Source organism: Penicillium concentricum (genome assembly GCF_028827145.1).
Source record: "Penicillium concentricum strain IBT 3081 chromosome Unknown utg000001l_segment0_segment0, whole genome shotgun sequence".
Lineage (NCBI taxonomy): Eukaryota > Fungi > Ascomycota > Eurotiomycetes > Eurotiales > Aspergillaceae > Penicillium > Penicillium concentricum.
In genome coordinates, this window is record NW_026622754.1 from 236,569 (window position 1) to 264,445 (window position 27,877).

Consider the following 27,877-nt stretch of genomic DNA (forward strand, 5'->3'; position numbering starts at 1 on the left):
TTTCTTTTGTTTGGATGTAATATATTTTTCTACCCTATGGTCAATGGTATAGTAGTACTACAGCCAGCACCTATTCTCTTGAATGCAATAACAAAGACAACGACAATAAGTCTCCGACAATATTTGACGGATCAATTGCCTACTGCGAATCCTTTAAAAACTGTTTAAACCACGCCACGACGGCATGCTTCCCTCTCGACATGGCTGCCCTCTCCCCCGGCTTATTCTTATCTCCCCGCACAAGGCATGCATGGACGACGCCCGGAAAATGCTGGTAATCAAATGGCAGCTGCAATGACTGCAGCGTCTTAAACGTGTGTAACTTCAGCTCCGCAGAATACATCTGATCGATCTCGGGCGCCAGGATCTGCACGGGAACTGCGACTTCATCGATATCCGTTTTTGTGAGTAGCGAGGGATGACCAATCGAGACACAATCTACCAACGACTGGCCTGCCAACGTATGTTCCTTCGCGCCGAGCCGGAACGACGCCCATCCGCCATAGCAATACCCAACTGCGCCGACCCTTTGATACCCTAGTTGCTGCTTCAAGAGTCGCGCACACTCGAAGATCTCCGACTCGCGTTGCTGCCGGCCATTCCGGCTCATAAATCCCGCGAGATCAATTAGATGGAATTGCTCGTTGGAAAGAAGTTCAAAATCAAGGATTTCGCCACCAAAAAAGTCAGGTACGTAGACAGTGGCGCCGATCTCAGTTGCATAGTAGTCAGCTAGGAGGCGAGCGTTTGGGAATGTCCAACCGAACAGGTCGGTGGTGAATAAGATCGCCACGTCTGGGTTGTCTCCGGTGATATAAACATCGTTGTTGCCGAGCTTACTACAGCGCCCGCTGGGGGTGCCTTCCCATGCGGAGCCTTGGATGCAGCATGGTGAGATTGACATGGCCGCGGTCGAATATCGTCAACTGGATTAGTTTGAAAATCGGTATCAACGGTCACAGAGAAGAGACTGGCAATCCGATTTGACTATTGACTGAGCTGGGGGGAATAATGAGAGAAAGGAAGAGGAGCAACTGGCTTGAGGTTTGTAATCAAGACGGGAACCCGTGGGGCTCAGGCCGCTACCTACACAAATATGTAGGTAGGTACTTATGTACCTGCAGCTGAGTGATTATATAAGAATTTAACCGCTAGGCTAAAAGCTCATAACAAATGGAACGCACGATGATCATTGCAGTGATATATATATATTATGGGTCCTCTTCCTCATAGACGCTCTTCCTCATAGACGCCTAGTGCCTCGGAAAACCCACATCGAGGGATTATCTGACAGGCCGTTTTTCAGTTGAAGGCTAGAGGCTAAAATTCTGGAACTAGGTTTTGGTCTGGAACTTGCATGGTTCTTAATGCCTTAGCAATATCTATGATCTTAGAGTTTGGAAAATGTCCAGTGCCTGCCACTTCTTTCCGGCAATGTCTTGCAGCTGAACAGGTAGACTGCAATCCCAGCATGATGGAGGGATACTCCAGGGAAAGAAACCACCCCAAGAGAGGAATGGATGGTTGTAATCAGAGCAAACATTGAGTGGGGGATTGTGGGAAGAGTCAATCTCATCACTATCATTGTCACTGTCACTGCACGATTCCCAATCAGAATCTAGGCCCTCATTACTATCGTAATCGTCAGATGAGCCATCACGATTTGATAGCGCTGAGTCATAGCCTGCAGAACTATCCTCTTTCCTTATAATATCCTCGATCGGTAAGCCCTGGTTCTTTTCCATCGCTAGGCACCATTGAAACCATGTTCTAGGGCTACTCAGTGCAAAGTCGGAGACAGTATGCCCGTTTTGGTCCCGGAGATTTGGGTCACAGCCAGCTTTAAGTAGAAGGGCAAGACGTGCTTGTAGGCAGCGAAGTCCCAGATCGCCATGCACGTTTCCTGGGATCGAATAGGCAATTGCGAGATGTAACGGCCCCTCACCCAAATGCGTCTTTGCGTGTGGATTTGCTCCCCATTGGAGAAGTTCCTTCAGGACTGTAACGCCATTCAACCCAGGAATACAGGCATTGTATAGCAGGGGAGTGAGGCCGTCACTGTTCTCATGCTCGATATCGCAACCCAAGCAGACTAAAAGATTGACCAAACATGAAATCTCCTCTTCGTCAATGATTGCTGATCCGGGCAAAGTATTGCTGACAGTAAAATGCAGAGGGTTTCCACCAAGAGCGACAGAGTTGATGTCACAGCCTGCTCGGACAAAAAGCCTGAGTAGCTGGTTGAGGATAGACTTTGGCACGTTGTAAGCCATGGCTCGGTACCAGAAAGCATTACGAACGGCGTATATTGCATTGGTCCCATCCCTATATACCCCCGTGACGTTCAACAAAAGTACGAGTTCAAAATGTTAGAAATAACTTACCAGCAACAGTAACTAGGATCTGCTCCTTCATTGATCAGGAGCTCACACATTTCTAGCCGTAAATGTCGAGCAGCAACCTGGAATTATTTAGCTATTTCATTATGATGAATGCGTAATATCTAAAACGCACCGATAGCAAGCTCTCATTTTCTGTATTACGTATGTCGGGGGCTACCTGCCTACTCCCGAGCAGCTGCCGCAGATGGCTGATATCATTTGATTGAACACATTCAAAGATTGGGGAACCTGGCTCGACGACGGTATACATCGAGATAGACCGACGAATCGGGGGCTGTTGGAGCTTCTGATTCAGACGTGCTAACGAGATAACAAAGCCATTTGTATGAATGGCTGGATTAGGTGTGAGTAGGAGCATAATGTCAGACACCGCTGTGTTCCCGGAATCGGGATCTTCGATGCACTGGATCCGGACCGAAACATTACCTGCCGGAGACTCCCGAGCAAGAAACTTGGTGGTAGCTATCTGATTAGTTTTCCCTACTTGGTGCGCCTTTTCAGCTCTATACCGTGAAAAAGTCTTCCGATGCTCCTTAGTTGACGTGGTATGCAATGCACCGGATTTGACTGTGCCGTTTGGCTTCTTCAGTGCAACGGCGGCCGTTTCATGACAGATGACAAGCAAGTCCTCCAGCTCATTTTGAATCCAGTCGGTGTCCTGATTGGACAATTGTGCTTGCCCCGGTTTATACAATGTTAGAAGACTTAGTGCTTCCTGTATCTTTGGTTTCAAAAGCATCAATGGCAGGGTCGCCCGGTCTAGGCTCCCCTCGTGTAATGCCCAACCCGAAGGAGGTCTGAGGCTGGTAGAATCCTCATGCTGAGCATGCTTTGGTGGTCGGTGGTAATCTTGGGGACAACCTTTCTCGGAGAGGAGATATTGGTCTTCTCTGACACCCGCGCTTTTCTTCTTTGTACCAAGTTTTATGGGCGAAAGAGCGTGGCTCAACTCCTGAATAGAGTCATGCACGGCAAGGTCATTGAAGCTGGCAAGCGAGTTAGATTATCTGTACCCAGATCAAATGATACGATTGCCACTATTCTTGCTCACCCCGCAAGTACTTGAAGATTAATGCTCAGCTGAGCCTTGTATCTCGAAAGGGTCTTGAACGTAGCTTTCAACTCCCCCGCTAGCACGAGCTTCACCCTGTTACCCATAGACCTTATGCGTTGTCTCTTCCCAGCATGAGGTCCATCCGTGTTTCTTTCCACAATGCCTGTTGTAGCCTCGTACTCCAGCTGCAACTTCTGGAGAAGTTTAAAGAGATGGGTGATCGCTGAGTTCGATTCGGAAACCATAATCGGGTGTTGCCGCTGGTGCCTTTTGCAGTATTGGTGAATGTTAAGAAGGAGGAAGTCAATTTCTTCTAGCTCCAGACTCAGCCGCTTGACTTCCTCGGGCGCATGTTTGATTGCCGAGACCACTCGGTACGTCTCTTTCCCCAGGCGGCATACCGCATCTAGGAGTCCGATGACAGCTCCGATGTTGGCAGTCAAAGACAAAGGATCCATTATGTTGATACCATTTTAACGGTGAGAATCAAAGGATAATTCTGATCGACAAAGGTACTAATGTTAGCCCTGGAGATGCGCTAGTGCGCGGGGTTAAGCGATCTGAACATGTCGCAAACAAAAACATTTCCTAAATTCTCATATGGATCCCTATTCTTCTCGTGGTTTTCGCTATATCTCTACAGACGAAAAGAGTGATGCAAACAAATCTTCCTTCAACCTCACATGTCCACTCCCGTTACGCGGCAGAGTTTGAACTGGATTTAAACGATTCCGATGGACCTAGTTATCGGGGCGAAAATTCCCAATATTCTGAAGCGTTCCTTTCAGCTTCTTCACAAGAGATCATTTCTCATACTGAAAGAGACAAAAAAGAATCGACACTGTCATTGGAGCAAGCACTAGATATGTCGCCCCATAGCGCTATGTGGCGAAGATATCTACCAAGAATGCCGGGAGAGCTGCGAGCCGAGATGGAGCGTAAACTGATAGAAAATCCGATGAGAGACGAAGCCTTTTTCCAAATGAGTTTTGATGAGTTCTCGCGCAAAACATATGGTCCTCGCAAACAGATTGATCGCCAAAACAATCTGAGACAAGAACAATTTCCAAGACAACATCAATTTATGGCACAACAACAAGCTCGCGCGGAATCCCACCATCAATATTATCATGGCAGGGCATCTCAACGTGACCAAATTGGCACGGTCCCTGCCAATCAGAATTTCCTCCATCATCGCCCGGCTGTTACCGATAAACAAGACATGCCTGCCGATCAACAGAGAGTCTTGTTTCCGCAGGCCCAGGCTAGGGCTACCAAGGACCAGAATAGCTACTACCATCATCGTAGCTGCGAATATTGAGACTTTCCGCCTCCTGCTTAGAAGATTGACAGATTTGCGTTGCACGATTAGGTCTATAACATGGGTCTACTCCCTGCGTCTTGGCGACTTTACATGCTTCGCCACTGTTCTTTTAAGGCCGATCCTATCCCAGCCATATATAATGCTGCTCAACATTCCCATCTTTGTTTTATCCTACGTGGGGAAACACCTGTTATCTACACACGTTTATTACGAAAGGCTTGAGAATAAAGATAAACAAGGCATGCTATAGTTCGGATTCGTTGGTAGTCACCCACCCAACTCGCCAAGTGCGGCTTGAGTACTGACCAGATGGGAAGCCCTGTTTTCGATGCCCTATCGTTGTACGTACTTGCCACTGACATGACATGATTCATAGAGCCATCAATATGTAGAGGCCAAGTTCGGAATAAGCAGAGATTAGCACTTCTGATATTCCTGGGGGGCTACACCTCTACGCATCGTCTAACGCCAGTGCTATCAACATCAGTTTGGCTGAGCTCTGCTTGCCACTCGTTCTACGGTCTCGGGCAGAAAACAGAACGCGCAGGACGAAGCCTTGAAAAGAAAATCTTTGTCATTTTCATCACTCAGTCAGAAGTTATTATACATGCAGTATAATTTTATCTGTCCTTATTTCATAATGTTTAGGCATGATGTCAGGGTTAAGTGGCAAGCGCATGCACGTAACGTGCAAGCCGTTTTCATCGTATTTAGGCAGCCAAATACTGGGATCGGCAACCTCGTGTACTTAAGACCTACCAATGATCCTCTTAGTGGTGGGTTCCTGCCTCAGCTCCATCATGTCGGATAGCAATTACCCATCCTGGTTCCAGTCAACAGAAGACGGCGAATACCGCGCCGCACGCCCTCATGCAGAGGTTCTGCAACGGCTTTTGTCAAACACGATTGATTCAGCTACCGCAGCTAATAAGCTGATATCCCTTGACTACACGAATGACGATACGCCATGGGCCCTCTGGAATGTCATCTATGAGGCTGCCGCCGAATTTTCTTCAAGCCATTCCCCATTGCTGGCCCTCCTGACAGATGTACAAAGTTTGGATTCACAACTATCTGAATTCGCACCTAAAGGTACACCACGAGAATGGTTCGCCTGCTTCGGGAGCATGTGGCGCGATAAATGGGATATGCTTTCACCCAGTGCAGCATCTGGATGGACCGTGTCTGCATCCCAGACACGGCGCCGATGGATCAATATAAATGCCTTTTCAGCAAAGCTTTTAGCCACTACTTCTTTCAGTCGAGGCGCGAAGCTCCGTGCTTTGGGTTTGAGTTTATTTAAGAAATGCTTAGAGACGGATCCAAACACGTACAAAGAGATGAAACGTCGCACACAATCCGCAGTCCAAAGAGAGCCACCTTGGAACAAAATGGACCTGGGAGAGATCTTGGCAGCCGATTTGTGTGCCGCTGCACAATGGCTCATACATGCTGAAGGGTTGATGTGGGAGGATGATCGGCTCGATGATACCGATTTCATTCGGATGGTCCTGCCCGGTCAAACTGATCTTTGGAATGGAAGCCAGGGGTTGACGGAAGAACGATGGCAGCTGTGGAAGGAACGGTTCTTGTTCATGGCAGAATCCGAGGATATTGGTCCGGACGCACAACGGGTTGCACGGAAGGCAGGGCAGATTATGGGCGCAATTCATGACGTGAACCGGTACGATATTTGACAAGACCCGAAAATGGCACACATCTTCAAAGAATATGATATTTAGAGAGATCATCTACCGTTATCCGCGTGACAAAAGTAATATTTCAAGCATTGCACATAGATGGGCTGTAACATTCCAATGTAGAATTTAGAAAACCCAATATTAGGTAGTATAGACGTAACTACTTATTAATTGGCTTAAGAATCTGCTTATTCTGTTGTTCTATGTTCAATTACTGTTTCCTCGCAACATCTGGTAATACCGCTTTGCTCCCATTCTCCGGCAGGTCTTTCCTTTCCAGATGAAGAAAATCCCTGTATAGAACACGACAAACGCAAGCACACCAACTGTCACAAATGTATTTTGCAGCCCAGAACGCTCAATCCAGGGTCCAATACCAAAGGTCATCCCGGCTCCAATGACGTTCCGGATACAGACAAGCGCTGTTGTTGCCTCTCCGGCCAGTGACGGATAACTCTCACTCGCATAGCCCAGTGTGACCTCCGCAGAAATAGGAAGCGCACTCCCAATCATTGCCATCCCAACAACAGGTCCCATCCAGTGTAAATGGTGCGCGGCACCGACGCCGTATAGAATCAACCCGCTGCACATAATGGGGCCCGCGATTAACACAGAGTAGATGCGTGATTCCGCTTCCATGACTCCGTTGTTACGGCGTGCTTTCCACACCATGAAATGATCTGTTCCTGCACCACCGACGTAGAGCGACAAGCAGGCACCCACCAATGGGGCTATATTAGCGAGCCCGATGGCAGCAGGGGAGAAGCCATAGGTGGCGAAAACGGTGCTAGCTTCATAGGCCATGATGGTGAGCCAAGCAACAGCGAACCCATATATAATCCCACACCACCAGACAATCGGTTCACGGAGCATCTTGAAGGGGCCAAGTACGAGCGAGAAGAAGCCGAGGGGATTGTCGAGGCTAGTAAAGAGATTGATGCGTTGGAAGTAGGTCTTTGATTGTTCAGAGGCGTGCACGTCGGTCTCAATGTTAGGACCGGTATTGTGGAGATGGCGGTCAAATCCTGTCTCTTCTAGAAACAGGAAGATCAGGACAGCGGCAAGCCCAAGGAAGATGGCATACCACCAGTGCACCCCTAGTGGAATGAGTTAACAACAACGGCATCTACCAATGTAAGATGGTATGACTTACATCTCCACCCCATGGTATCCGTCACGAATCCCGATGCCACGGGCCCCAGAAATGACCCAAGGTTGAGCGCGCATGTGTACAACGACAAGCCGAATCCTCGGCGGTGAATAAAAAACTGATCATCAATCGTGAGCGCGGGGAGTTGCTCAAATGGTGCCGCTCCAAAGCCCAGAAGTACCCGAGCCGCCATGTAGGCGCCCTTGGACTTTGAGCTAGCAGCAATAATTGAGGCAGCCATGCTGATCAAGGCAGAAGCCAGGTATACTGGACGTCTTCCGAATCGTAGTGCCTAAGGTCCGGGTCAGCTGTCCAGGTCAGATTATCCAAGCATAGACCAAAACCACGCTTACTAGAGGATTAAAAACCAAGTTTCCCAGTCCCAAAAGTAGCAGTGCCAGTGCAGCCGCAATGTTAAGGAAATTCACAGTCACGTCCATCTCGTGTATCAGGGGCCCATAAGTTACCGCTGGCGAGAGGGTAGCGCCGCCTAACAGCATGACCCAGAAGCAGACAATGAACATAGACGTGTACTTCCGCATCCGACCCCAGTTGAGAGGATCATTGGGGGATTTACTCGGCCGGGGAAGGTAGACAAGATGTGTAATGTTTTCATCGACGAGAAGTCGCGTGCCAGGGATATCTTCTGGAATAGTATTGGTAGCATGACCACCCTCCAAAGCGACGACGGAGTATGATGAAGTTGTGGGACTCATTGCTTTCATGATTACTGTATGGAGATAGGAGGTGGCGACTATGAGATGGGAAGTATGGCTGTCTTATATAGCTAACCGTGCTAAGCATTCAGTTCCTAAGAACCCCAACTTACTTCCCCCACAACTCGGCAGAGACAAACATTTGTGCCCGAATGATAAAGCTAGATAGGGAGGTGGGAATTGTCAGGGTGACGAACCGAGGCAAAATATAAACCTTTCGCTATCTTCAATGGAGATTGGATTGTAATAGAAATAGAGTGAGGTGAACTTGTCAGGGGCCGAGTCTCATGCTAAAAAGTAAGGTCGACGCACAAGCTATTGACAGGATGGAATACATTTCCAACTATTTTGGATGGCGGGTGTTCATTGGTTGTTAGGGCCCCCACCACAATGTCTCCTGCCTGCCTGTTCTAGAAGGTCGACCCCTTCTCCACATACGGTCTGCCGATATAATTTGCCGCGACTTTATTAGTGCTCTGGAGCTTCAACAATTACGACAGCGGTAGCGGTAGCCCTGCATTCTATCATTACTCATTACTATTTTAGTACTCGGAAGGTCGACCCGGACGCGGGGCCCCATGGGGAAATCATGTAGCCAAGGATCAGTTCCAATGTCTGGTAACCCCACTTTATGAAGACGTAGGTATATAAGTTCGCCCCTTGGTCCTGCTACCATTCTAGCAAGCAGGTCTCTCAGCAATCCAACATGCACTTCCAACGCCTTCTCGGTATTACAACTATCTTGGGCCTGGTTCTCCAGGGCTCAGCAGCGCCAGGGCCCTCTGGGACTGGGACCTGTAGATATACTACCGTGGCTATCCTGTAAGTAACGGTGGGTTGGAAATCCTTTGTTGGTAGCGACTAGGAACTAATGCTCTCCAGCGGAGGTGGAATGGCGGGCATTACTGCTGCGGTATGTCCATCTCCCCGTTAGTCCATACAAGTCTAACCCGCGCAGCAAGCTTTGAACAACCAATCCATCACCGACTTTGTCATCGTTGAATACCAGAACAGAATCGGCGGGCGGGTGAACCATACGACATTCGGACGAAAGGCAGACGGCACGTCCTACGTGGTTGAACTCGGAGCATACTGGGTACGTTTATTGCGCTAACTCTAAATGCATCTTTGCTAATTCTAAAACAGGTGCAAGGAGTCGGTGCAACAAATGGCCCTGGTAAGAATTCCATTAATGAGGTAGAGAATGTCACTGACCCGTCATCAGTAAACCCGATATTGGGATTGGTGAGATAGTCAGAAGGAATACGACACATGAGATGCTATCTGGAAAGCTAACATCAGTCAGGCCCAGAAATATAATCTAACAACGGCGCTCTCCGATTTCAGCTCGATCCAAACCTACGATGACACCGGATCAGTTGATTACACTTATCTACTGGACGAATACGAAACAGCGTCCGATAAAATGGCAGAAATTGGGTCAACTATCCTTAAAAATAACCTACAGGACATGAGTATCCGCCAAGGCATGGCATTAGGAGGATGGAGACCCAAGGTTGACGATATGGCGGCCCAAGCAATTGACTGGCTTAGAGGCGGTGTGTTGACATTCTCCTTCACGCTTCTCATACTCCATATTCATAAAGCTAACTGTTATAGATGTGGAAAGTGCCTCCCCCGTCGGTGAGAGCTCCCTCGCCTTCAGTCTTGCGGCAGGTGGCTTTACCTTTGGCCAATTCGGGCCCGATAACTACCTGGTCACGGATCCACGCGGATACAGCACCATCATCGAGGGCGAGGCAGCCACCTTCCTAAAAAAAATGACAGCCGCCTACTTCTCAATACCAAAGTCACCAACATTAGCTACTCGGACACTGGCGTCACAGTCTATAACCATGATGGCACCTGCATTAAGGCGAAGTATGCCATTTGCACATTCTCACTTGGCGTCCTACAGAACGCGGCGGTGGACTTCAACCCTGAGCTCCCTTTGTGGAAACGCACTGCGATCCAAAAATTCACTATGGGGACCTACACCAAGATCTTCATGCAATTCAACGAGACGTTTTGGCCGAAGAACAGTCAGAATTTACTATATGCCTCCCCGGACCGGCGGGGATACTTCGCATCTTTCCAGTCGCTGTCTGCCCCCGGCTTCTTAGAAGGCTCGAACATCCTGTTTGCAACAGTACTCGCCGAGGAGGCTTACCGCGTTGAGCGCCTTTCCGATCATGAGACCCAGGCTGAAATCATGGTCGTCCTACGACAGATGTTTCCCGGGACCACTATCCCTGAACCAACTGCTTTCCTATATCCTAGATGGAACAAGGAGGAGTGGGCATATGGGAGTTACTCAAACTGGCCGCTGGGGACCACTCTAGAGATGCACCAGAACCTGCGCGCCAACAACTCGCGATTGTGGTTTGCGGGCGAAGCGACAAGCTCACAGTACTTTGGCTTTCTACATGGGGCTTGGTTTGAGGGAAGGGAGGCCGGAGCGCAGATTGCGGGGTTGATAAAGGGTTATTGTACAAATGTGACAGGGGAGAAGGAGTGTGGAGGAAGAAAGCATTATGAAACCTTGGCAGGGACCACGCCCCCAAACGCGTATACCGTAGTGAACGGATGGCCTGGTGGTTTACTTTATTAGACTACCAAGTTAGGAATCACGGTGTGCTAGTGCGATGAGAAGGAATCTGTCGATTATTTGGGGGTTGGTTGGCAGATCGGCGTTGCCAGGCAATATTACTCCCGAGCCAAGTCATATGTTACCGACAGTGTTTAGCTCTTTCCAAAGCAAACTAGATGGAATCTACTTCAGGCAAATCGTCAAGACTTTTGCTGGACTGACATCACTTTGATACCATATGCAGGTAAATGCATATTTTGAAGAATATCAATGGCGTTTTTGACCATATTCAAATAGAGTCCCTTGTATAAACAGGGAAGAAGGAAACAAAAGTGAAGAGTTACGTGACGGCGTATTGGGATACTCAACCAAAACCTAACTCGAAAATGCCATTAACAGGTCTATCGTTTACTTCTTATATACTTTTGTTTATATAAAGAGGTAGGATATATTAGCTACTAGTTTTGTAAAGTATCAAAGTATATGCTATCCAAAATAAAATACCAATATAGTTAAGTTAAGATATATATCTACGTACAATGTATAGTGTGACGATCTAGGATTCTGGCGCTCTAGATTATTTCCTATTTGGGCTGTTTGTCTGGTTTGCTGAGCGAGGGAATTTGATGTTTGAATTGTTTGCATTGATGGAGCAGGACCCACAAAAGCACCTTGCCCTACCATTCCTTTCTTGCCTTTCCCATCCCTCTGTGTACTCGGTATTCTAGTTGAAATGCACTCTTTTTCTCGAAGAACTGACTGGTAACAGACTACAAATACCCCCTCTTCGTCGCGGACCAGAACTGCGTAACTTCCCGTCCCATCAGCAACGGTCCTTACTCACAAGAAAAGGGAAGGCACTCACCATAAGTGAACTTCAGCAACGTCTCCGGCTGCTCGGCATACAGGCTGTCGATGCTTTTCCTTGACGTATGGTCTACATCGAATCCGAGCAGATCTGCCAGTTGGAGCACTTCGTCCGCGGAGAGCTGGAGAGCGCTGTGGGTGCCCCATTTCAGCGCTGTGTACATACACGTCAGCCCGAGTCCGGTGGTGAACGGATCACAAGAAAAATATAAATGTCTGTGTTCAAGGAAGGTAGGACAGTAACGTACGCCCAAGGTTGATCCACACCCCACCAGGCTTTAGCAGCCGATGTATGTTGCTCAGGAAGTCAATCACGTTGTTGGACATGTCGATGAAGAAGAGTGTGACGACGGCGTCGAACTCACCGTCCCCGGGGAACATCTCCAAGAAGTCGCCCTCGACGAGCTTGACGGCCTTGTTTGGCCAGTGGTCCGGCACCGTTAGGGCAGAGTAGCGCGAGGAAGGGTTGGCCTGATGCGTCCATTTGCTCACGAAGGGCTGCAGGGTGTGCTGGTGCAGCGAGCTCGTGTGGTTCGTTAGCAAGTGATAGGCCAGGATGGAGCCGTAGTCCAGCTCATTGGCCGTGACGTCGTACCCTGCGTCGATGTGAGGCCGCGCCTTCAAGTCAATGAGGTAAGATGGACGTACCTAGATCAGCGAGATCGCTTGCCAGCCTGCCCATACCACTTCCAGGTACAAGGACCTTGTTCCCTGTCCCCTTCCCACCAAAGTGTTCCTCAAGCCCATCCAGAACAGGCGGAAACACTGCCTGCCTCTCCTTTGCGCCCTGTGTGCTCCAGTCTCGTGAAAGATGTCCAAACGCCAGATCCACAACTCCAAAATCCGCATCTTCATTGTCCTCCAGCGCTCCCGGGCCGGTGTGGTAACCCTGCCTCGCAATTTCCGCGATCTTTTCCGTGAACCGGGTGTTCACTTCGATCCCCTTCCTAGCTCTCTCGAAGTGTGCAGGATAACCGAGTTTGTTGCTTATTGCCTTCTGCGCGGGCGTCTGCTTGGAATACCGGACATGCTTCCGCTGGAGCACTTTCTCGGCGAGGAACGGATACTGCTCGAAGGAGTTGATGCAGTGCGCCAGTCCATCGGGAAGCGAGGGGTATCTCTTCCTTCTCCCGCCTTCCGGTGCGCGCACGGGCTTGGCGGGCTCGGCGGAATCTTCGAAGGCTTCTTTGAAGATTGGCGCTGGACGGGCAGCAAGGTGGGAGGTGAACTCGACGTGAAGGGCTTCGGCGCGCTCGGAGAGGGAGGAGAGGAGAAATGCGATGTCGGACAAAGAGGTGGAACCACGGATGGCGAGGTAGAGGGGAAAGACGATCAAGAGGAGGAGAGCAAGGAAGCGGGAGAGGTAGGTAGAGGTGCGCATCGTTGTGCTTGTGGCTTCAAGATGGACGGTCAGGAGGGTTGGTTCTTGTTGTTAGAGCACAAGGGGAGGAACGGGAAAGGCACCATGAGCGGATGCTACAGTAAGACATGAACTAGGCCAATTGAGGGGCCAATTCGTAGTACCGGAGATCTCTGGTTTCATGAAACCCGAGAATTCAGGCGACAGCACCTGAGCGGTTAATCTAAAAGGCGGGGGATCTGCTCTTAGTAGTGGTCGATCATATGCTGACCAGGCGACTTCTTCCATGCACAGTAAGCTGACTATTTAGGCAATTATTTAATACGACTATTGCAACCTGCTCTCTATTCCCTTCCTGGCTGAATTATAGCCATGGGCCGTTGGATTTTGTTCTGCGTCCTCGCCGTTCTTGCCGTCCTCCCCAGCGCCCACCTCTCATATGCGCACGAATGGAAGGAGGGACAACCACAAAAGTGTAGCAAGCTGCTGACACGCAAAGAATGGCGGACATTGACGAATAGCGAGAAAGCCGAGTGGGTAGGAGCTGTCAAGGTGCGTCCTTCCTCCCCGTGGGTAACGCGTACGCTGCTTATACCGAGTAGTGCTTGGCAAGCATACGACACGAACGGCTATCCTTTACGAAAGACCAGACGGTGCTTGAGGGGAAGGGGAGCCTATACGACGACTTCTCTTACTCGCACGCATTAGTGGAGCACAGCGCGCATAGGAATGCCTACTTTTTGCCGTGGCGTGCGTTCCGTCCCTCCTGGCCTTCTCCAAGCGCATACTTACATGAGCGCAGATCGCTGGTTCACCTACCTATTCGACACCTCCCTCCGGCACACTTGCGGGTACAATGGGCCAACACCATACTGGGACTGGTCACGCGATCACGCAGACCTGTTCAGCTCGCCAGTGTTCGAAGACTCACCGGAGTACGGGCTGGGCGGAACGGGGGACTGCGATTCCTCCCCCGAGGCGGATTGTACCGTCACTACCGGCGCTTTTTCCCCGTCCACTGGGAACTTCGAGCTTTCCTGGCCAATCCCACACCCGCTGCGGAGGAATTTGACGCTCATAACCGGCTGGTTCCCCCATGAGCTGCCTCAAAACCGCACCCTCGGCCCAGACTTCGTGCGAAACTCGACCGAGCAAACCACTGGCGACTTCTTCAGGTTCCAGCACGCAATGGCACTACTGCATAACCACGTACACAATTTTGTTGGGGGCGACTTGGCGGGAGACTGCCCGAAGGTCCTGCCGCAGGAGGATTGCCAGGAGATGGCACTCAGCTTCACGCCTAATGACCCGCTCTTTTGGCTGCATCATGCACAACTTGACCGGTTGTGGAGTGAGGTGCGCCCCCGAATCCATGCTAACTTCCCACTCCATATTTCTGCTGCAGTGCAACGCTACTAACATGAGTTTTACAGTGGCAACGCCACCACCCATCCAACTTTGCCGCCTTCTCCGGCATGCCCGTAACCCCGCACAATATGACAGACCCACGCTACGACTTTGGCGCGCACGCAGATCATCAGATGTCCTTCGACGTTCAGAGTGTGCCCGTGACGCCGAGGAAGGTGTTTGATACGGAGGTTTGGCCGTTGTGTTATCGGTATGCGGATGAGGAGTGACGGGTACTAGACTAGACTAATACCTTATCTTGGAGTTCAGTCAGATCAGGGTCACATTCACTCGAGTCGGGGTTCCGCCCCACATTGCTTGCCCACGGTCTGGCTTCTCGTTCTTGAAAAAGGGAAACGAGAAGCGAGGTACCTTGCTCAACTGGTTCTACGCACGTAGTTACGTACTCTCCCACACAAACTCCAAAGAATAGTTGTCGAGTTTCATATGACGCATAATCTTTATTTTCCCATCCTTATACCCACTATCCTATTAACTAGACTCCCGATACCTCGTATACATATCAGGTGTCCACTCCTTATGCTGCTTTTCCATCCAATCATGCACCTGTCTCCAATCCCGGCAGGTATGCACAGTTCCTCCACCCGTCGCGACTTTATCCCCATTAGCCAATTCCTTGCTCGTCCCGCCCGACTCTAGTGTTGTGTCAGCGGCGCACAGAATACCCTGCCGTAGGTAATGGAAGCAGTGCGCCGTATGGTCTGACCCATCGTCCCCGTTGACAAGTGCCGCGCGGATGTGGTTAAGGCAGTGCATCTGGTGCCACATCGACACACCAAATGCGTAGTACTCCTCCCCTAGAAAGGTGAAGCCCTTGCCGGGAGGTCGGATTGCGTTCCATTCAGCCGTGGCCATGAAGCCTTCCATCCCGTAGTGGGAGGGGTCGTCGTGGAAAGCGGCTTGGATGGTGCGGACCTTTATGGGGAGCTCACGAGGTCGGTCGCCGGCGAGGTAGGCTACTGCGCGTTAGTCATGAGTCCAAGTAGAATATTGGATATGGCGTACTGTATCCCCGTGGTCCGCGTGTTAAGATGCGGAGTGAGAAGATGAGGGCGCCCAAATTCAGGACGAGACACACGCTCAGCACTGCGAGCAGGCCAATAGAGGGGCCGTGTAATTGAGATCTCAGGGACTTGGGAAACATTTTGGTGTGTTGGTACGGTTTGTTGAGGGTAGCAGAGGGAGACGGAATTTGGTTCAGCATCCGGAGCGGGCTGATAGTGTTTAACACATCTATGGCTGTATCCGCTCTGGTTTGGGCAAGTCACGATGGTCCCGAGGAGCGGGGAAGGAGACGGAACGGTCGTGATGATCTATTCGCTAGAGCCCTTATTCGAAGGACTTTGATCAAGTGGAGAATGCCAGTAAGCAGAGAAGTACAAGTTAGTTGGCTCCACAAACAATACTACTTCATCCCGAAAGTACCTAGATACCGGGATCTTAAGACAATTACAGGCAGTTAAAGTTCGCTGATTATCGCCTTTTACTAGGACCAAAGAGGGTAAGTAAGAATTGTGGATATTGCTGACCCTGCATATATGTATCCATGGATCTTCTCCACACTACTGCACGTATTACATGCCCCACTCTCACATCGGACCCAATTGGGGTCTGATGTGAAAGTGGGGCCTATTATCTAGATAGTGGATTACACCATATCCAGTGCAAATTTAGAATGGAAGGCTTTGATACAGTCATTTCTGCATATCCCTTGCATATAATCTGCATCCAGGTTGTATCGAAAGATCGTATTTCATTCTGACTGCGTTCAACCTGCGTCCGGCGGAATCCGTTGCTCCCTTTCTCCATGAGCCTGTTCATGTTGTCATTACCAATCTATGAGGGGTTAATCATCTGTATTTACAGGGGTATGGACCCCATAAATATGGGGTCCTTGTCAGACATTGAGATATACTTCAAGGATCACCATTGCAAGATTCAATATCTCAAATACACGCTTTGTATAGTTTCATACTATACGATTTGAAGACAAATGCATTTCACCGCCCTGCTCAGCCTCGCCAGCGTCGGCCTGAATATCCTCCCTGTCCAGTCCGCAGCGATTCCCATCGCTGATTTGGATCGCCGCGCCGAGTCAAGCAACCATGTCCATCTCTCTGACCCGCTCGAGAAGCGCCACGTCTACGCGCTAGATGATGACGAGAACGCACTCGAGAAGCGTCACCGCTATCAATTGGATGAGGACGAGAGTGCACTCGCGAAGCGTCACACCTACGCTCTGGATGACGACGAGAGCGCACTCGAGAAGCGTCACACCTACGCTCTGGATGATGACGAGAACGCACTCGAGAAGCGTCACACCTACGCTCTGGATGACGATGAGAGCGCACTCGAGAAGCGTCACCGCTATCAATTGGATGAGGACGAGAGTGCACTCGCGAAGCGTCACACCTACGCTCTGGATGACGATGAGAGCGCACTCGAGAAGCGCCACACCTACGCTCTGGATGACGATGAGAGCGCACTCGAGAAGCGCCACACCTACGCTCTGGATGATGATGAGAGCGCACTCGAGAAGCGCCACACCTACGCTCTGGATGACGATGAGAGCGCACTCGAGAAGCGCCACACCTACGCTCTGGATGATGATGAGAGCGCACTCGAGAAGCGTCACACCTACGGAGTGGATAAAGACGAGATCGACGTCTAGACACTGGTCAGCTGCGAATAACCGAAGTCTCGCATGGAACGAGCTTGACAACGTCTCTAGTATGTTCTACAGGCGAGCTCCGCAACCCATCAACTTTGGGCCCTCTTTGAGAGTATTCCTTTCACCACGTTCCTTACATAGCAGTATGCATATATATAAGCAGAGTATATCAAGCAGTATCTCGGCTATCCTTTCTGCCCGTACGTGTAATATGTCCAGTCTCTCTACACATTGTATGGCACGCTAGAGCCTGGCGACTAAGATCCGATTACTCTCTTCCTTGACACTCTTCACGAGGAATCTGCTTTTCCTGGCGATTCCTCGTTACCCTTCTCAAGGCCTGCGATCTGATATAAATCTACGATAACTACTCTAGATTTGATGGAAACGAGTATAAAATCTAGCAAGCCGGATATTTGCTTCATTTCAAGCTAATAGAGTGCCGTTACATTGAGCTATTGTACGTTAAGATGAGAGAGGGGCGCAAAGTTGCACATCTAGAAGCGAATCGCACACGAAATTGCAGGACATGACAGTTCTCCGGCCTGCATCTACATATACTCATCCGGCATCGGGATAAGTGTCTCGTTGTTAGCCGCACACATAGCTGGATGTTCCTCCGGAAGAGCCTCTATGTCAGCCATCTTGACGTCGGAGCACTATCTTTGCGTCAGCATAAGCTCTGCTATTTGCAAGCCAAAGCAACTCACATAGTGTTCCACATTCCCCGTCTTCGGATCCCTCGCCTCGAAGTATATGACTCCAGTCTCGTCTGCCTTGGTCTGAAAGGGTATCGTGACATTCACACACAGCTGCCCCGAAGGCTGAATGGGCACATCCTGCAGGATGATATGGGGGAAGTCATCTCTCTTCCTTGGCACTCTATGTCTGGTATAGAGGGCTGTCACAAGGTCCCCAGGATGGCCGGAGAACGAGAGGAAACTGCGGGAGTGGCGGGAGTATCGTTGGGGGTTATGCACTATCTCGCCTTCTCTGTTTCAGCCTACGCTACTGCTAGACCGGAGGCAGAGAGGAACATACCGCAGAAAGGGTTGTACGAATCTATCTCTGGCCGGGTCTTGGGGTTTGGGCCGCGGGTCAACCATGGGAACTGGACGTGGAAGCCGGCGTGCGCGGCGGATGTGAGGTTGATGCTGATGCTGAGGGCAAGCAGGAAGATGATTGCGCCGAGAGATGACATGGTGGACAGAGGTCATTTGCAGCAAGCGCAGAGAGTAAGGGCAAGATGAAGGGTTCTCAAACGTTCTCACTGCCTTCAAGCCCTTCCTACCTGCCAGAAGGAGCCGCCACGGCCACACCCTTAAAATGGCTAGTCGCCGAGTTGGATTGTGTCAGATTGTACACGTAGGGAGTTAGTCGACACGTCCCTGCCTCCTTGGCCACGATGGCGAACGTATAGGGGTCTGCTTGGCCATGCAGAACGGCCGTGTTTCTAATGCACTGTAACTCTACTATTTTTGGCGAGCACGGTAAGCACTAAGGCGTACCAGGCATCAGGTCGACCCGTCGCTGCGTCCTTGGCTGCGATGACAAATATACAGGGGTATTTTGGTCATGCAGAACGGCCAACGTTTTAATGCACTGTAACTGTACTATCCTTGGCGAGCGCGGTAAGCACTAAGGCGTACTAGGCGTCCGATCGACCCGGCCCCGCCTTCTTGGCTGCGATGAGGAACGTATAGGGATCTATTTGGCCATGCATAATGGCTGAGTTTCTAATGCACTGTCACTCTACTCCGTACAATCTTTGGCGAGTGCGGTAAGCACTAAGGTGTACTCCGTACCAGGCGTCAGATCGACCCGTCCCCGCCTCATTGACCGCGATGACGAATGTATAAGGATGTATTTGGCCATGCAGAACGGCTTAGTTCCTAATGCACTGTAACTCTACTATCTTTGGCGAGCGTGGTAAGCACTAATATGTACCAGGCGTCATGTAGTCCTACTTTCTGAGCGGGTACTTGGCATGGGCGCCATCGCCTGCTTTACCGTTACTTGCTTTCACCCACGGCGCGCCCTCTCTCCTTTCGCTCGATCTGCTCTTCTCTTTGACTTCCCTCACCATGTCCTCCTCCAAAGCAAAGTCCAGCTCTTCCCAATATGCGCCCATTTCGATACACGATGATAGCGAGAGCTCCAGCGCAACTCTTGAGAAGCGCTCCACGGAGGACGACTACTCTGCTCCCTTGTTGGAAGGCTCGGACAACCTCCCCGCACCATCAAAGTCCGCCCAGCTGCCTAAGCTCATCCTCTACTTCTCCTTCGCCCTAGCGCTGCTATCAGCTGTGAATGTCGCTCTCCTTCCCAGTACACTTTCAAAGTACCAAGCCTATCCCTTCTCTGACTCTGACCTCGAGGCCCTCCCCTATGGCGACTCTAGGGTAGGATTGGACAGGGTAGCGAACTTCATCCCCCCTCCCCAGGTCTATGAACACGCTTGGCCTGATAGAATTGCACGGGTGAGCCGGAATTTGAAGAATGCCGTATGGGGTCAAGGAGTGCAGGTCTATGTTACTGTCGAGGTTAGTATTCCGTACTTGCTCCTTCTTCATTCTCTTCAATAAGCTATCTACAGATTCCCTGGGTCTACCGCTCTGTGTGCAGCTGCTGACGCAAGAGAAAGGACTCGACAATTATGCGCTTCCCTATCCCCTCCACCGGCGTCAATGCCTGTGCACTCTCCTGGCGGCCGCCTGCCGAGTTCTCTGCGCGTGCTAAGGACCTCATAACCAAGGGGGATATAACCGAAATTGAAGTCTGGCAGCTTATCGCACCCTCGGCCACCTCGGCCAACGTCTCTTCCACTATGGAGGAGCTCGATTATGATACCATATCGTATTCGAACCTTCCCGTGCGTGGAGAGCTGCTCGGTGTGCTAGACCTCACCGCCAAGCCGAACAGCACAACACTGGAGTTCGCCTGTCCAAGGGAGAGTCTAGTGGTGGAGATGAGGTGCCAGCGCGTGGCGTGTCATGTGAACTTTATGCAGATTGATATAACGCCAAGCTTTGGGTTTGAGCTGGTGAGAAGGAGGGAATAAGGGGATATGTTTTAATTATTGTTCATATAAAATGGATCCCGTGTCTAGTAACTCTTCAAATTAGTCTGTAGTAGTACACCTAATCCAACCTGATGGTTATATGGAATTTGACATGTTGAAGGGCCAATTTAGATAGTAGTTGACGCATCAGCAGCAATGTGAAGATGTCTAAGTAGAAAGAGGCAATAAAAAGAGCGGGGTAGTGGGCCAGTATTAGATAATGTGTGTTTTACCGTACGGTATTAAGTATATAATACCCATAATGGTAGCACGTATGGTTTTATTTCCTGATAAAGCCTCGGCCATAAATAATCCAACTCTAGGCATTCTTTGGACTCATCTGGGCAATACTATCCACACTACTTGGCCTAAGATTGATAGAGTATTCTGTTGATGATTTTTTTATTGATACACTTTTTAAAAGACACATAAGCAGTCAATCTTAAAGAACTTGAAATTTTCAAGCAAAATATCCCAGAGTTATCTTAAGCCAATTACTGTAGATCCCTGAAAGGGGGCTTTGTCATAGTAAAAGAATACCCATGTCGCAATATCAACCCCCAGTAGCTTACCCCTAATACTAATTTTGCGGTAGGGGTGCTCCCAGGCGACCCTCCAAGTCTGACACTATAAGATCTCCCCGTCGGCAGCTCTTCGGTTACAATAAAGGCTCTAGTTCCAAGTTTCATCACCTACGCAAAACCCACTCAACCGTCTGGTGTCCCCAATCGAGCACAAAATGGCCACTCAACTCGATGCCGCCTCTATCGCCCGTGTCTCCTTACACGACCCCACCCACTTCAGCATCCAGCACTCCCAAACCTTTCACCGCCTGGCGTTCCTGCAGCACTGGAACATTCCCACTGACTCCAAGGTGCTGGAACTAGGATGTGGGCAAGGTGACTGCACGACTGTCCTTGCCTCTGCTGTGGGCGAGCAGGGGAAAGTGGTGGCGGTCGATCCGGCGGAATTGGATTATGGTGAGTCCTCTAGCTTTTCTGACCCTGCTGCCTGTCTTGGGGGTGCGAGCGGAAAGCAACCGACTTATGGCTCCGACAGGTGCTCCGTATACTCTCGGCCAAGCACAGGGTCACATCTTGCAAGGCCCGCTGGGTGGGCGGATTACTTGGGTTCAACAATCCCCCCTGGACTACCTCTCCTCCCTCTCCTCGCCGCCCGCCAGCGAAAATAAGGCCTTCGACGCAACAGTACTCGCTCACAGCCTATGGTACTTCGCCTCCCCCTCGCTCATCCTTTCAACCTTCCGTGCCCTCAAACAGCACAGCAAGCGTCTCCTCCTTGCGGAGTGGTCGTTAGTAGCGACGCACCCATCCGCCCAGCCTCATGTATTAGCTGCGATCACCCAGGCAGCGCTAGAGTGTCGTAAACCTAAAGACAGCGACTCGAACGTCCGCACGGTGCTGGGGCCAAAGCGGCTTACCGAGCTGGCCCTGGCTGCCGGGTGGCAGCTAGAGAGTGAGACCCTCGTGCAAGGTGGGGATGGGTTGTTGGACGGAGAATGGGAAGTCTCTGCTTGTCTTTCTTCCTCTTTCGAAAGAGAAGTAGAGGATCAAGTGAGTGATGAGAGGGAACGGGCGGCGATTCTTGCGTCACGGGATGCGTGTGAGGCGAGCTTGGAGGGTGTACAGGGGGGTCGGAAAGGAGTGAGAGCCATGGATGTTTGGGTTGCTAATTTCGTCTGATTGGGCAACCTGGGCGTGTCCTAGTCCTCTGCTAAGCCCAATCAGCAGTACCTTCCAGTCTGATTGAGTGGACGCCTGCGATTGTTGAAGAATCTGGCGGGTTACAATAGCGCCAAATAGACCCATCTAGCAACTAGACGTATTTATTTTATTGTTCCCGAGTTTGTGCAAGTTAATCTGCGCAGATTTAGAATGCTGACCTGCTATTATACATCTATGCCTTGGATTTTTAATATTGCTCAACTTATGCTCGGCAATGAATTAAAGGCGATGGCCGATAGGAACCAGAACTGGCTCAAGCAACCCAAAGTTATTCTGCACATCGAATACAATTGCTTCTTCAACCAACAAGAAACACTAAATAAATCGTAAAAGATCCAACTCTAGCGAACTGTAGCTGGCCGCTCAACATCGTCTCGCTCTCCTCTTGTATACTGTCAGAACAAAGCATTTGAGCGCTTTTAAGAGACTCACTTGTCTTGATTGCGAGTCCAAAATGTTGACAAGTCTCCAACTGGCAAAAAGGGCGGGAACCCTACGGATTCAAACAATTGAACAATTAACAGGTAGAATCCGAGTAAGCTAGCAACAAAGAGCGACGCTCCGGCACCCTGAAAATGGATCGAAGGTCAGCATTAAGTCAAAATAGCAGCGAAATAAAAAGCCACGGAATAATACTCACTTTTACACATCGATCACCAATGGCCGCATTGCCTTGGCCTAACTGCCAATAGGCCGAAGACAGAAGGAGAAAAACCACGAGCAGAAACAGGAAAATCACTGTGTATACTACATTGATGCGTGTTGAACAAATCAGGAAGATTAACATCAAAACAGCCATTGTTATGAATAGAAACGCTGATGTCGTCAGAGCGGTTCATTAAATTTGAGAGCCTTGGACTACACTTACCATAGGTATTCATAAAGGCTTCACTGGCTAGCCCAGCAGCTGTATCGGTGCCTGAAGAGGAATATGGCGCTATAAAACGTCAATAAACTGACAGCTCGACTGGCACCAATGATATATCCGGTTGGACAAACTAACCGGCTGCATTAAAAGCAGGAATCATTGTGGCTGCAAACGCAAACCAGAACCCGCCTTAGAAGAGCATCAGCAACGTGAACAATTGATTGAGGATTCTCTCATGGGATATGAAGACCTACCAATAGTGCCAAACACAACACAGGGAAAGGTATTTCCGATGATGAACTCAAGAATACTCGTGATGAGCAGCAGAAGACCACCAAGGAAGACGATAGGTCCACTGTTCAGTTCGTCAGATCAGGCTCTCTCGTCAATTTGTTTGGTCTCTCACATGAAAGCAATTCCATTTCCACTGGCTCCCCTCCAGGCCATCAAGCAGCATGAAAGGGGGGTGGTGGTAATGACAAACCCTCCGAGTGCTCTAGATGATGAACCATGAAGTTAGATCAAATGCCCTGCGTAGAAGATGATATGGGAAGACGTACAATGGTGTCGGATTTCCAACTTTCTTAGCTAGTGGTGATTGGCGAACCGTCATAGGAGTCAAATACAGCCTTTCAAACTGTTCAGATGACAGTGTCACCGACGTTGGGACTGTAGTGAGACCATGGAGCGTGTTCTCTTTGTTTTGAAAACTCGCCTTTGTCTCGCCGCTTTGACTCATGTCGTTGTGCATTTTGTTATTGCTAAGATGAGTCTCCCTAGTATCAAATAGCGGAAGAATATACTATGGTAGGGAATGAGACTGTCGGCTCCGAGAAACGGGTTTTATGGGTCTTAAACATGCGGGAACTGTGGGACTTTTAACCGTCCCCCAGACTTAGGGGCTGGCATGAACTATGGGGTGATTGATATTTGCTCATTTCACTGTAAGAAATAAAAAGAATTATAATAATACTCCTTTCTACCGCGTCCAATCAGACGGTTCGGGTGGGATGTATTGATTTGCAGGAGGATGAGTCCAGAACGTGAAGTGAACTCAATAATGGGACAAACTTGGCATTGGATTCATTGATTGGCTAGCCGGATATTGACCAACGCAGCATATTGACCCCGTATGGGCCAAGCCTTAATTATAATAGTATTTACCTTCACTAGATTATTGTTCTCCACGCTCTTCTGAGTTGCTATAGAAACTCTCACGTCGGAGATCGGATGCAAAGAGATCAGAAAGAGTTTGATAACCCGTATCTAGTTTATGGGAGATGCAGATCATGTGGATTCGAAGCTTGATGAAACCGTTTGCCAAGACTCGACGCGTATGGCTCGGGCCATGCGGTTCCGAAATTTCATGCGGAGCCGCACAGCTGAAACTCAATCTGATCTCCGCATTTCAGGTTTTACCCCGCAATATTTTAGAAAGGCCCAGTGGTTTTGGTCTGGGGAAGGCAGCTAATTGTAAGGATTGACCATACATGCGGAGCCGCTCAGATTGCCGTCCCAAACATGGCAAACGCATTCGTTCTGAACACCTTGGTGGGTATATCTTGTTGAACCCCAGGATTTGTGAGGACCTTTGGCGGTACTGACCTTCATAACAATCCCTTCAACTAGGTATATATAAAACTGGGTGTTAGGTTTGTCGCAAAGATAAGCGTGACACTATCTTCTTCCCTTTGAAGATACCACACTACACAAATTCATGACTAGTTTGAACATGGAATCCTGTACTCAATTTGATGTCCCGCGCCCGCGCAAAAAAGCTAGGAGATCCTGCTTATATTGTCAAAAGGCACATAAAACATGCGGTGAGCTGAGGAACCCCGTCCTTACGTCTCGAGAGAGCCCATTTCGAGAAAACACAAACTGACAAATGGCTGTAGGAAATGAACGCCCTTGTGGGCAATGCGTGAAGCGCAAGACACCATCGCAATGTGTCGATGGAAATCACAAACCACCCAAATACCTCAATGAAAATGCGATAAAAAGACGCAAGGCTGGCTTACATCGCGGTTTTACTTCTATGCAGCAATCCCATTATCAAGATATTATTCGGGATACCACAAGTTATGAGTCAGTTTGGTTCTCCCTCAGAGCTATTGCATCTTTATGCTAATATTGATGTAGTATTGAGAGCACTCAACAAGAAGACATCGATGACGGACAAATCCGAGACTACAGACGAGACCCATTCGAGGAAGTCTTTGATGAGCTCATTGATTCAAACTTTTTCTATACTGAACGTTCGAGTTCCAAATTCGAAACTCAAGGTTCAGGGAGGACTATTGTGAAAGAGAATGAGAATTTTATCCCGTTCTTCTCGAATGCTGAATACTCGACGTGGTCAGAGAGATCTTCCAGCGTATCTGAAGATAGTGAAGTAGGAACCTCATCTCAAGCTCTAGAAGACCACGTCGGAGCCAGATTATCAAAGCTACAGAGGTATGCAAGAGATGAACCATGTTCCGGATTTGCTATCAGCAGTGGCTGGTCGAGTACATTCTTTCCTCACGGAATAGAATAACACCACCATTGCTGAATACGGTAGCTAAAAAGAGCGCAAAAATTTAATCTTTTGAAAATCCTGTGACTATAGACAAGATGAGGTGGCAGAGAAAAAGAGATTGATCTTATTTGTTTGATTTTCGGGGATTTACCCTTTCCAGAATTTTCTCGTTCGCCATCCTCTTTTCAACTTGTACAGATAGCATGGTGGAGTTTCCAATAATATAATTGTACAAATATTGCTTATGAAAAACAATAGTGGATAAGAATGCAAAGTGTTGAGTTTAGTCAACCTATTTTAGTTTTGTTGTGATGACTTGGGGGCCAATTGCCAACCCTCACCATTTTTCTTTGCGATAATTTCTCCACGAACCATCTTCATCTACCCCATTTTTTTCGGCAACATAACATCAACGGGATTTATGGGCCCATGTTTGTCCCCCAAAGAGTATTTTAGTGACATTTCATCCAATCGGATGAGCTACCTGTGCGGCTCCGCATGGCGGGCTGTGCGCAATTCCCGCATTCCTTCCCCGCAATAACGTCGTCGCGTTCCAACTTTGGAAGTCTAGGTGGATGACAGTTTCTAGATCCTACACATCTCCAATCAATCTACTCCATATTGTGTCTCACCAAAGGATTCCGGTGGACCGAACTAATTCCCCTAAATGACAACCAATATGAGAATTGAAGCGACAGGGCCCACCTCGCCCTCTTTCACCCCGGACATCCCCCGCCAACACATTTAGCTATAAAGCTCCAATTCGTGCCTGGCAACCGGAGTATCAACTCATCAAACATTTCTCTATTCACATAACCAAACTTCATATCTCATCAACATGTCCATCCCCGAGACTCAATGGGCGCAGGTGGCCGAGAAGATCGGAGGGCCTCTTGTGCTCAAACAGATCCCCGTTCCTAAGCCAGGTCCTGACCAGATTCTCGTCAAAATTCGCTACTCAGGAGTTTGTCACACTGATTATCATGCCATGATGGGTCACTGGCCCATCCCAGTCAAGATGCCTCTCGTCGGTGGACACGAAGGAGCCGGTGTGGTCGTGGCGAAGGGAGATCTTGTGAACACCTTTGAGATCGGTGACCACGCCGGAATTAAGTGGCTCAATGGCTCGTGCGGTGAATGCGAATTCTGCAGACAATCCGATACTCCTCTGTGCGCCGATGCGCAACTTTCTGGCTATACTGTCGATGGTACTTTCCAGCAATATGCCGTCGGAAAGGCCAGCAACGCCTCTAAGATCCCAAAGGGTGTGCCTCTCGATGCCGCAGCTCCAGTGCTCTGCGCTGGTATCACCGTTTATAAGGGCTTGAAGGAATCCGGCATTCGTCCGGGCCAGACAGTTGCTATTGTTGGAGCAGGCGGCGGCCTTGGCTCCCTTGCACAGCAGTACGCCAAGGCCATGGGTCTTAGAGTGGTCGCGATTGATGGAGGTGATGAGAAGAGAGAGATGTGCGAGCAGCTTGGCACTGAGGTATGATCATGAAATCCCTATACCCTAACACTTCCCTGCATGGAACAGAAGCTAATAAAGCCAAAAAAACAGACTTATGTCGATTTCACCAAGTCCAAGGACCTTGTTGCCGATGTGAAGGCAGCAACCCCCGGTGGTCTTGGTGCTCACGCCGTTATTTTGTTGGCTGTTTCGGAGAAGCCGTTCCAACAAGCCTCGGAATACGTTCGCTCTCGAGGCACAATTGTTGCAATTGGATTGCCCCCAGATGCATTCCTCAAGGCTCCGGTGATTAATACTGTCGTTCGTATGATCACTATCAAGGGAAGCTACGTTGGAAACCAACAGGATAGTGTCGAAGCCCTCGACTTCTTCGCCCGGGGATTGATCAAGGCGCCATTCAAGCTGGCACCGCTGGCAGACCTCCCCAAGATCTTCGAGCTTATGGGTTCGTCACATACATTCTCTCTTGCATACTAAACTCGATTCTAACTTGAAATAGAACAAGGCAAGATTGCCGGCCGCTATGTGCTCGAGTTGCCGGAATAAATGGTGGTTGACCACTACTGAACCATGCTATGGGAACACATTATGGACTACGAACATGCTGTATATAGGGTGGAGACTTGCGTGCGAGTTATGTGATATATGAAATGAGATATTGAATTTGGCCGACTTTCAACTATTGATACACAAGACGCCCTTTGGCACAGTCTCTTTTTGCCAGGTTATTCAAGATAGCACTGATGTTGATTTTGGGTTTTTAGAGCCAATCTCGGCATTTCGCTAGTCTCCACACAACCGGGGAGTACGAGCTTGTCATCGCGTTAGTCGCCAAACTCTAACCCCCGAATCACGGACCCCAAGCGATTGGAGCTGAGATATTTCTCACATGCGTTACATCGAGGATTATCAGTAACGTACGTGGGGGCCAACTTCTCAGTCTGTACAA

General features: G+C 49.4%; 15 protein-coding genes across 15 annotated transcripts; 8 read left to right on the forward strand and 7 right to left on the reverse strand.

Annotated features, from left to right (window-relative positions):
- Window positions 1–139: 139 nt before the first annotated feature.
- On the reverse strand, window positions 140–904 carry N7517_000100 (dienelactone hydrolase family protein; the record flags this gene model as incomplete). The annotated part of the gene is made up of 1 exon (XM_056717830.1): window positions 140–904. The coding sequence occupies one exon, from the start codon at window positions 902–904 to the stop codon at window positions 140–142; it is 765 nt and encodes a 254-aa protein (XP_056581965.1).
- Window positions 905–1,382: 478 nt separating this feature from the next.
- Window positions 1,383–3,914, reverse strand: N7517_000101 (ankyrin repeat domain-containing protein; the record flags this gene model as incomplete). Its single annotated transcript, XM_056717831.1, has 4 exons — window positions 1,383–2,325; window positions 2,385–2,461; window positions 2,515–3,388; window positions 3,454–3,914. The coding sequence occupies 4 exons, from the start codon at window positions 3,912–3,914 to the stop codon at window positions 1,383–1,385; spliced, it is 2,355 nt and encodes a 784-aa protein (XP_056581966.1).
- Window positions 3,915–4,363: 449 nt separating this feature from the next.
- Window positions 4,364–4,777, forward strand: N7517_000102 (uncharacterized protein; the record flags this gene model as incomplete). Its single annotated transcript, XM_056717832.1, has 1 exon — window positions 4,364–4,777. One exon carries the CDS (start codon window positions 4,364–4,366, stop codon window positions 4,775–4,777), a length of 414 nt encoding a protein of 137 aa, XP_056581967.1.
- An 803-nt stretch (window positions 4,778–5,580) lies between these two features.
- Window positions 5,581–6,477, forward strand: N7517_000103 (DUF3632 domain-containing protein; the record flags this gene model as incomplete). Its single annotated transcript, XM_056717833.1, has 1 exon — window positions 5,581–6,477. One exon carries the CDS (start codon window positions 5,581–5,583, stop codon window positions 6,475–6,477), a length of 897 nt encoding a protein of 298 aa, XP_056581968.1.
- A 210-nt stretch (window positions 6,478–6,687) lies between these two features.
- N7517_000104 (uncharacterized protein) lies at window positions 6,688–8,355 on the reverse strand (the record flags this gene model as incomplete). Its single annotated transcript, XM_056717834.1, has 3 exons — window positions 6,688–7,577; window positions 7,634–7,922; window positions 7,984–8,355. The coding sequence occupies 3 exons, from the start codon at window positions 8,353–8,355 to the stop codon at window positions 6,688–6,690; spliced, it is 1,551 nt and encodes a 516-aa protein (XP_056581969.1).
- A 697-nt stretch (window positions 8,356–9,052) lies between these two features.
- On the forward strand, window positions 9,053–10,957 carry N7517_000105 (uncharacterized protein; the record flags this gene model as incomplete). Its single annotated transcript, XM_056717835.1, is given in 7 exon segments — window positions 9,053–9,168; window positions 9,229–9,259; window positions 9,305–9,442; window positions 9,493–9,591; window positions 9,653–9,905; window positions 9,967–10,156; window positions 10,171–10,957. 7 exon segments carry the CDS (start codon window positions 9,053–9,055, stop codon window positions 10,955–10,957), a joined length of 1,614 nt encoding a protein of 537 aa, XP_056581970.1.
- Window positions 10,958–11,706: 749 nt separating this feature from the next.
- Window positions 11,707–13,184, reverse strand: N7517_000106 (uncharacterized protein; the record flags this gene model as incomplete). The annotated part of the gene is made up of 4 exons (XM_056717836.1): window positions 11,707–11,747; window positions 11,802–11,957; window positions 12,052–12,399; window positions 12,452–13,184. 4 exons carry the CDS (start codon window positions 13,182–13,184, stop codon window positions 11,707–11,709), a joined length of 1,278 nt encoding a protein of 425 aa, XP_056581971.1.
- A 351-nt stretch (window positions 13,185–13,535) lies between these two features.
- On the forward strand, window positions 13,536–14,800 carry N7517_000107 (tyrosinase family protein; the record flags this gene model as incomplete). Its single annotated transcript, XM_056717837.1, has 4 exons — window positions 13,536–13,715; window positions 13,766–13,913; window positions 13,966–14,519; window positions 14,597–14,800. The coding sequence occupies 4 exons, from the start codon at window positions 13,536–13,538 to the stop codon at window positions 14,798–14,800; spliced, it is 1,086 nt and encodes a 361-aa protein (XP_056581972.1).
- A 262-nt stretch (window positions 14,801–15,062) lies between these two features.
- Window positions 15,063–15,735, reverse strand: N7517_000108 (uncharacterized protein; the record flags this gene model as incomplete). The annotated part of the gene is made up of 2 exons (XM_056717838.1): window positions 15,063–15,547; window positions 15,597–15,735. 2 exons carry the CDS (start codon window positions 15,733–15,735, stop codon window positions 15,063–15,065), a joined length of 624 nt encoding a protein of 207 aa, XP_056581973.1.
- Window positions 15,736–15,826: 91 nt separating this feature from the next.
- On the forward strand, window positions 15,827–17,262 carry N7517_000109 (uncharacterized protein; the record flags this gene model as incomplete). The annotated part of the gene is made up of 3 exons (XM_056717839.1): window positions 15,827–15,955; window positions 16,051–16,092; window positions 16,645–17,262. The coding sequence occupies 3 exons, from the start codon at window positions 15,827–15,829 to the stop codon at window positions 17,260–17,262; spliced, it is 789 nt and encodes a 262-aa protein (XP_056581974.1).
- Window positions 17,263–17,813: 551 nt separating this feature from the next.
- N7517_000110 (uncharacterized protein) lies at window positions 17,814–18,463 on the reverse strand (the record flags this gene model as incomplete). Its single annotated transcript, XM_056717840.1, has 3 exons — window positions 17,814–17,921; window positions 17,973–18,250; window positions 18,304–18,463. 3 exons carry the CDS (start codon window positions 18,461–18,463, stop codon window positions 17,814–17,816), a joined length of 546 nt encoding a protein of 181 aa, XP_056581975.1.
- An 883-nt stretch (window positions 18,464–19,346) lies between these two features.
- Window positions 19,347–20,323, forward strand: N7517_000111 (uncharacterized protein; the record flags this gene model as incomplete). Its single annotated transcript, XM_056717841.1, has 2 exons — window positions 19,347–19,805; window positions 19,907–20,323. The coding sequence occupies 2 exons, from the start codon at window positions 19,347–19,349 to the stop codon at window positions 20,321–20,323; spliced, it is 876 nt and encodes a 291-aa protein (XP_056581976.1).
- Window positions 20,324–21,062: 739 nt separating this feature from the next.
- On the forward strand, window positions 21,063–22,026 carry N7517_000112 (class I SAM-dependent methyltransferase; the record flags this gene model as incomplete). The annotated part of the gene is made up of 2 exons (XM_056717842.1): window positions 21,063–21,303; window positions 21,383–22,026. The coding sequence occupies 2 exons, from the start codon at window positions 21,063–21,065 to the stop codon at window positions 22,024–22,026; spliced, it is 885 nt and encodes a 294-aa protein (XP_056581977.1).
- Window positions 22,027–22,496: 470 nt separating this feature from the next.
- On the reverse strand, window positions 22,497–23,687 carry N7517_000113 (uncharacterized protein; the record flags this gene model as incomplete). The annotated part of the gene is made up of 7 exons (XM_056717843.1): window positions 22,497–22,637; window positions 22,709–22,884; window positions 22,937–23,005; window positions 23,072–23,125; window positions 23,191–23,291; window positions 23,343–23,432; window positions 23,497–23,687. 7 exons carry the CDS (start codon window positions 23,685–23,687, stop codon window positions 22,497–22,499), a joined length of 822 nt encoding a protein of 273 aa, XP_056581978.1.
- A 2,608-nt stretch (window positions 23,688–26,295) lies between these two features.
- Window positions 26,296–27,474, forward strand: N7517_000114 (zinc-dependent alcohol dehydrogenase; the record flags this gene model as incomplete). Its single annotated transcript, XM_056717844.1, has 3 exons — window positions 26,296–26,946; window positions 27,019–27,373; window positions 27,428–27,474. 3 exons carry the CDS (start codon window positions 26,296–26,298, stop codon window positions 27,472–27,474), a joined length of 1,053 nt encoding a protein of 350 aa, XP_056581979.1.
- Between the last annotated feature and the right edge of the window lie 403 nt (window positions 27,475–27,877).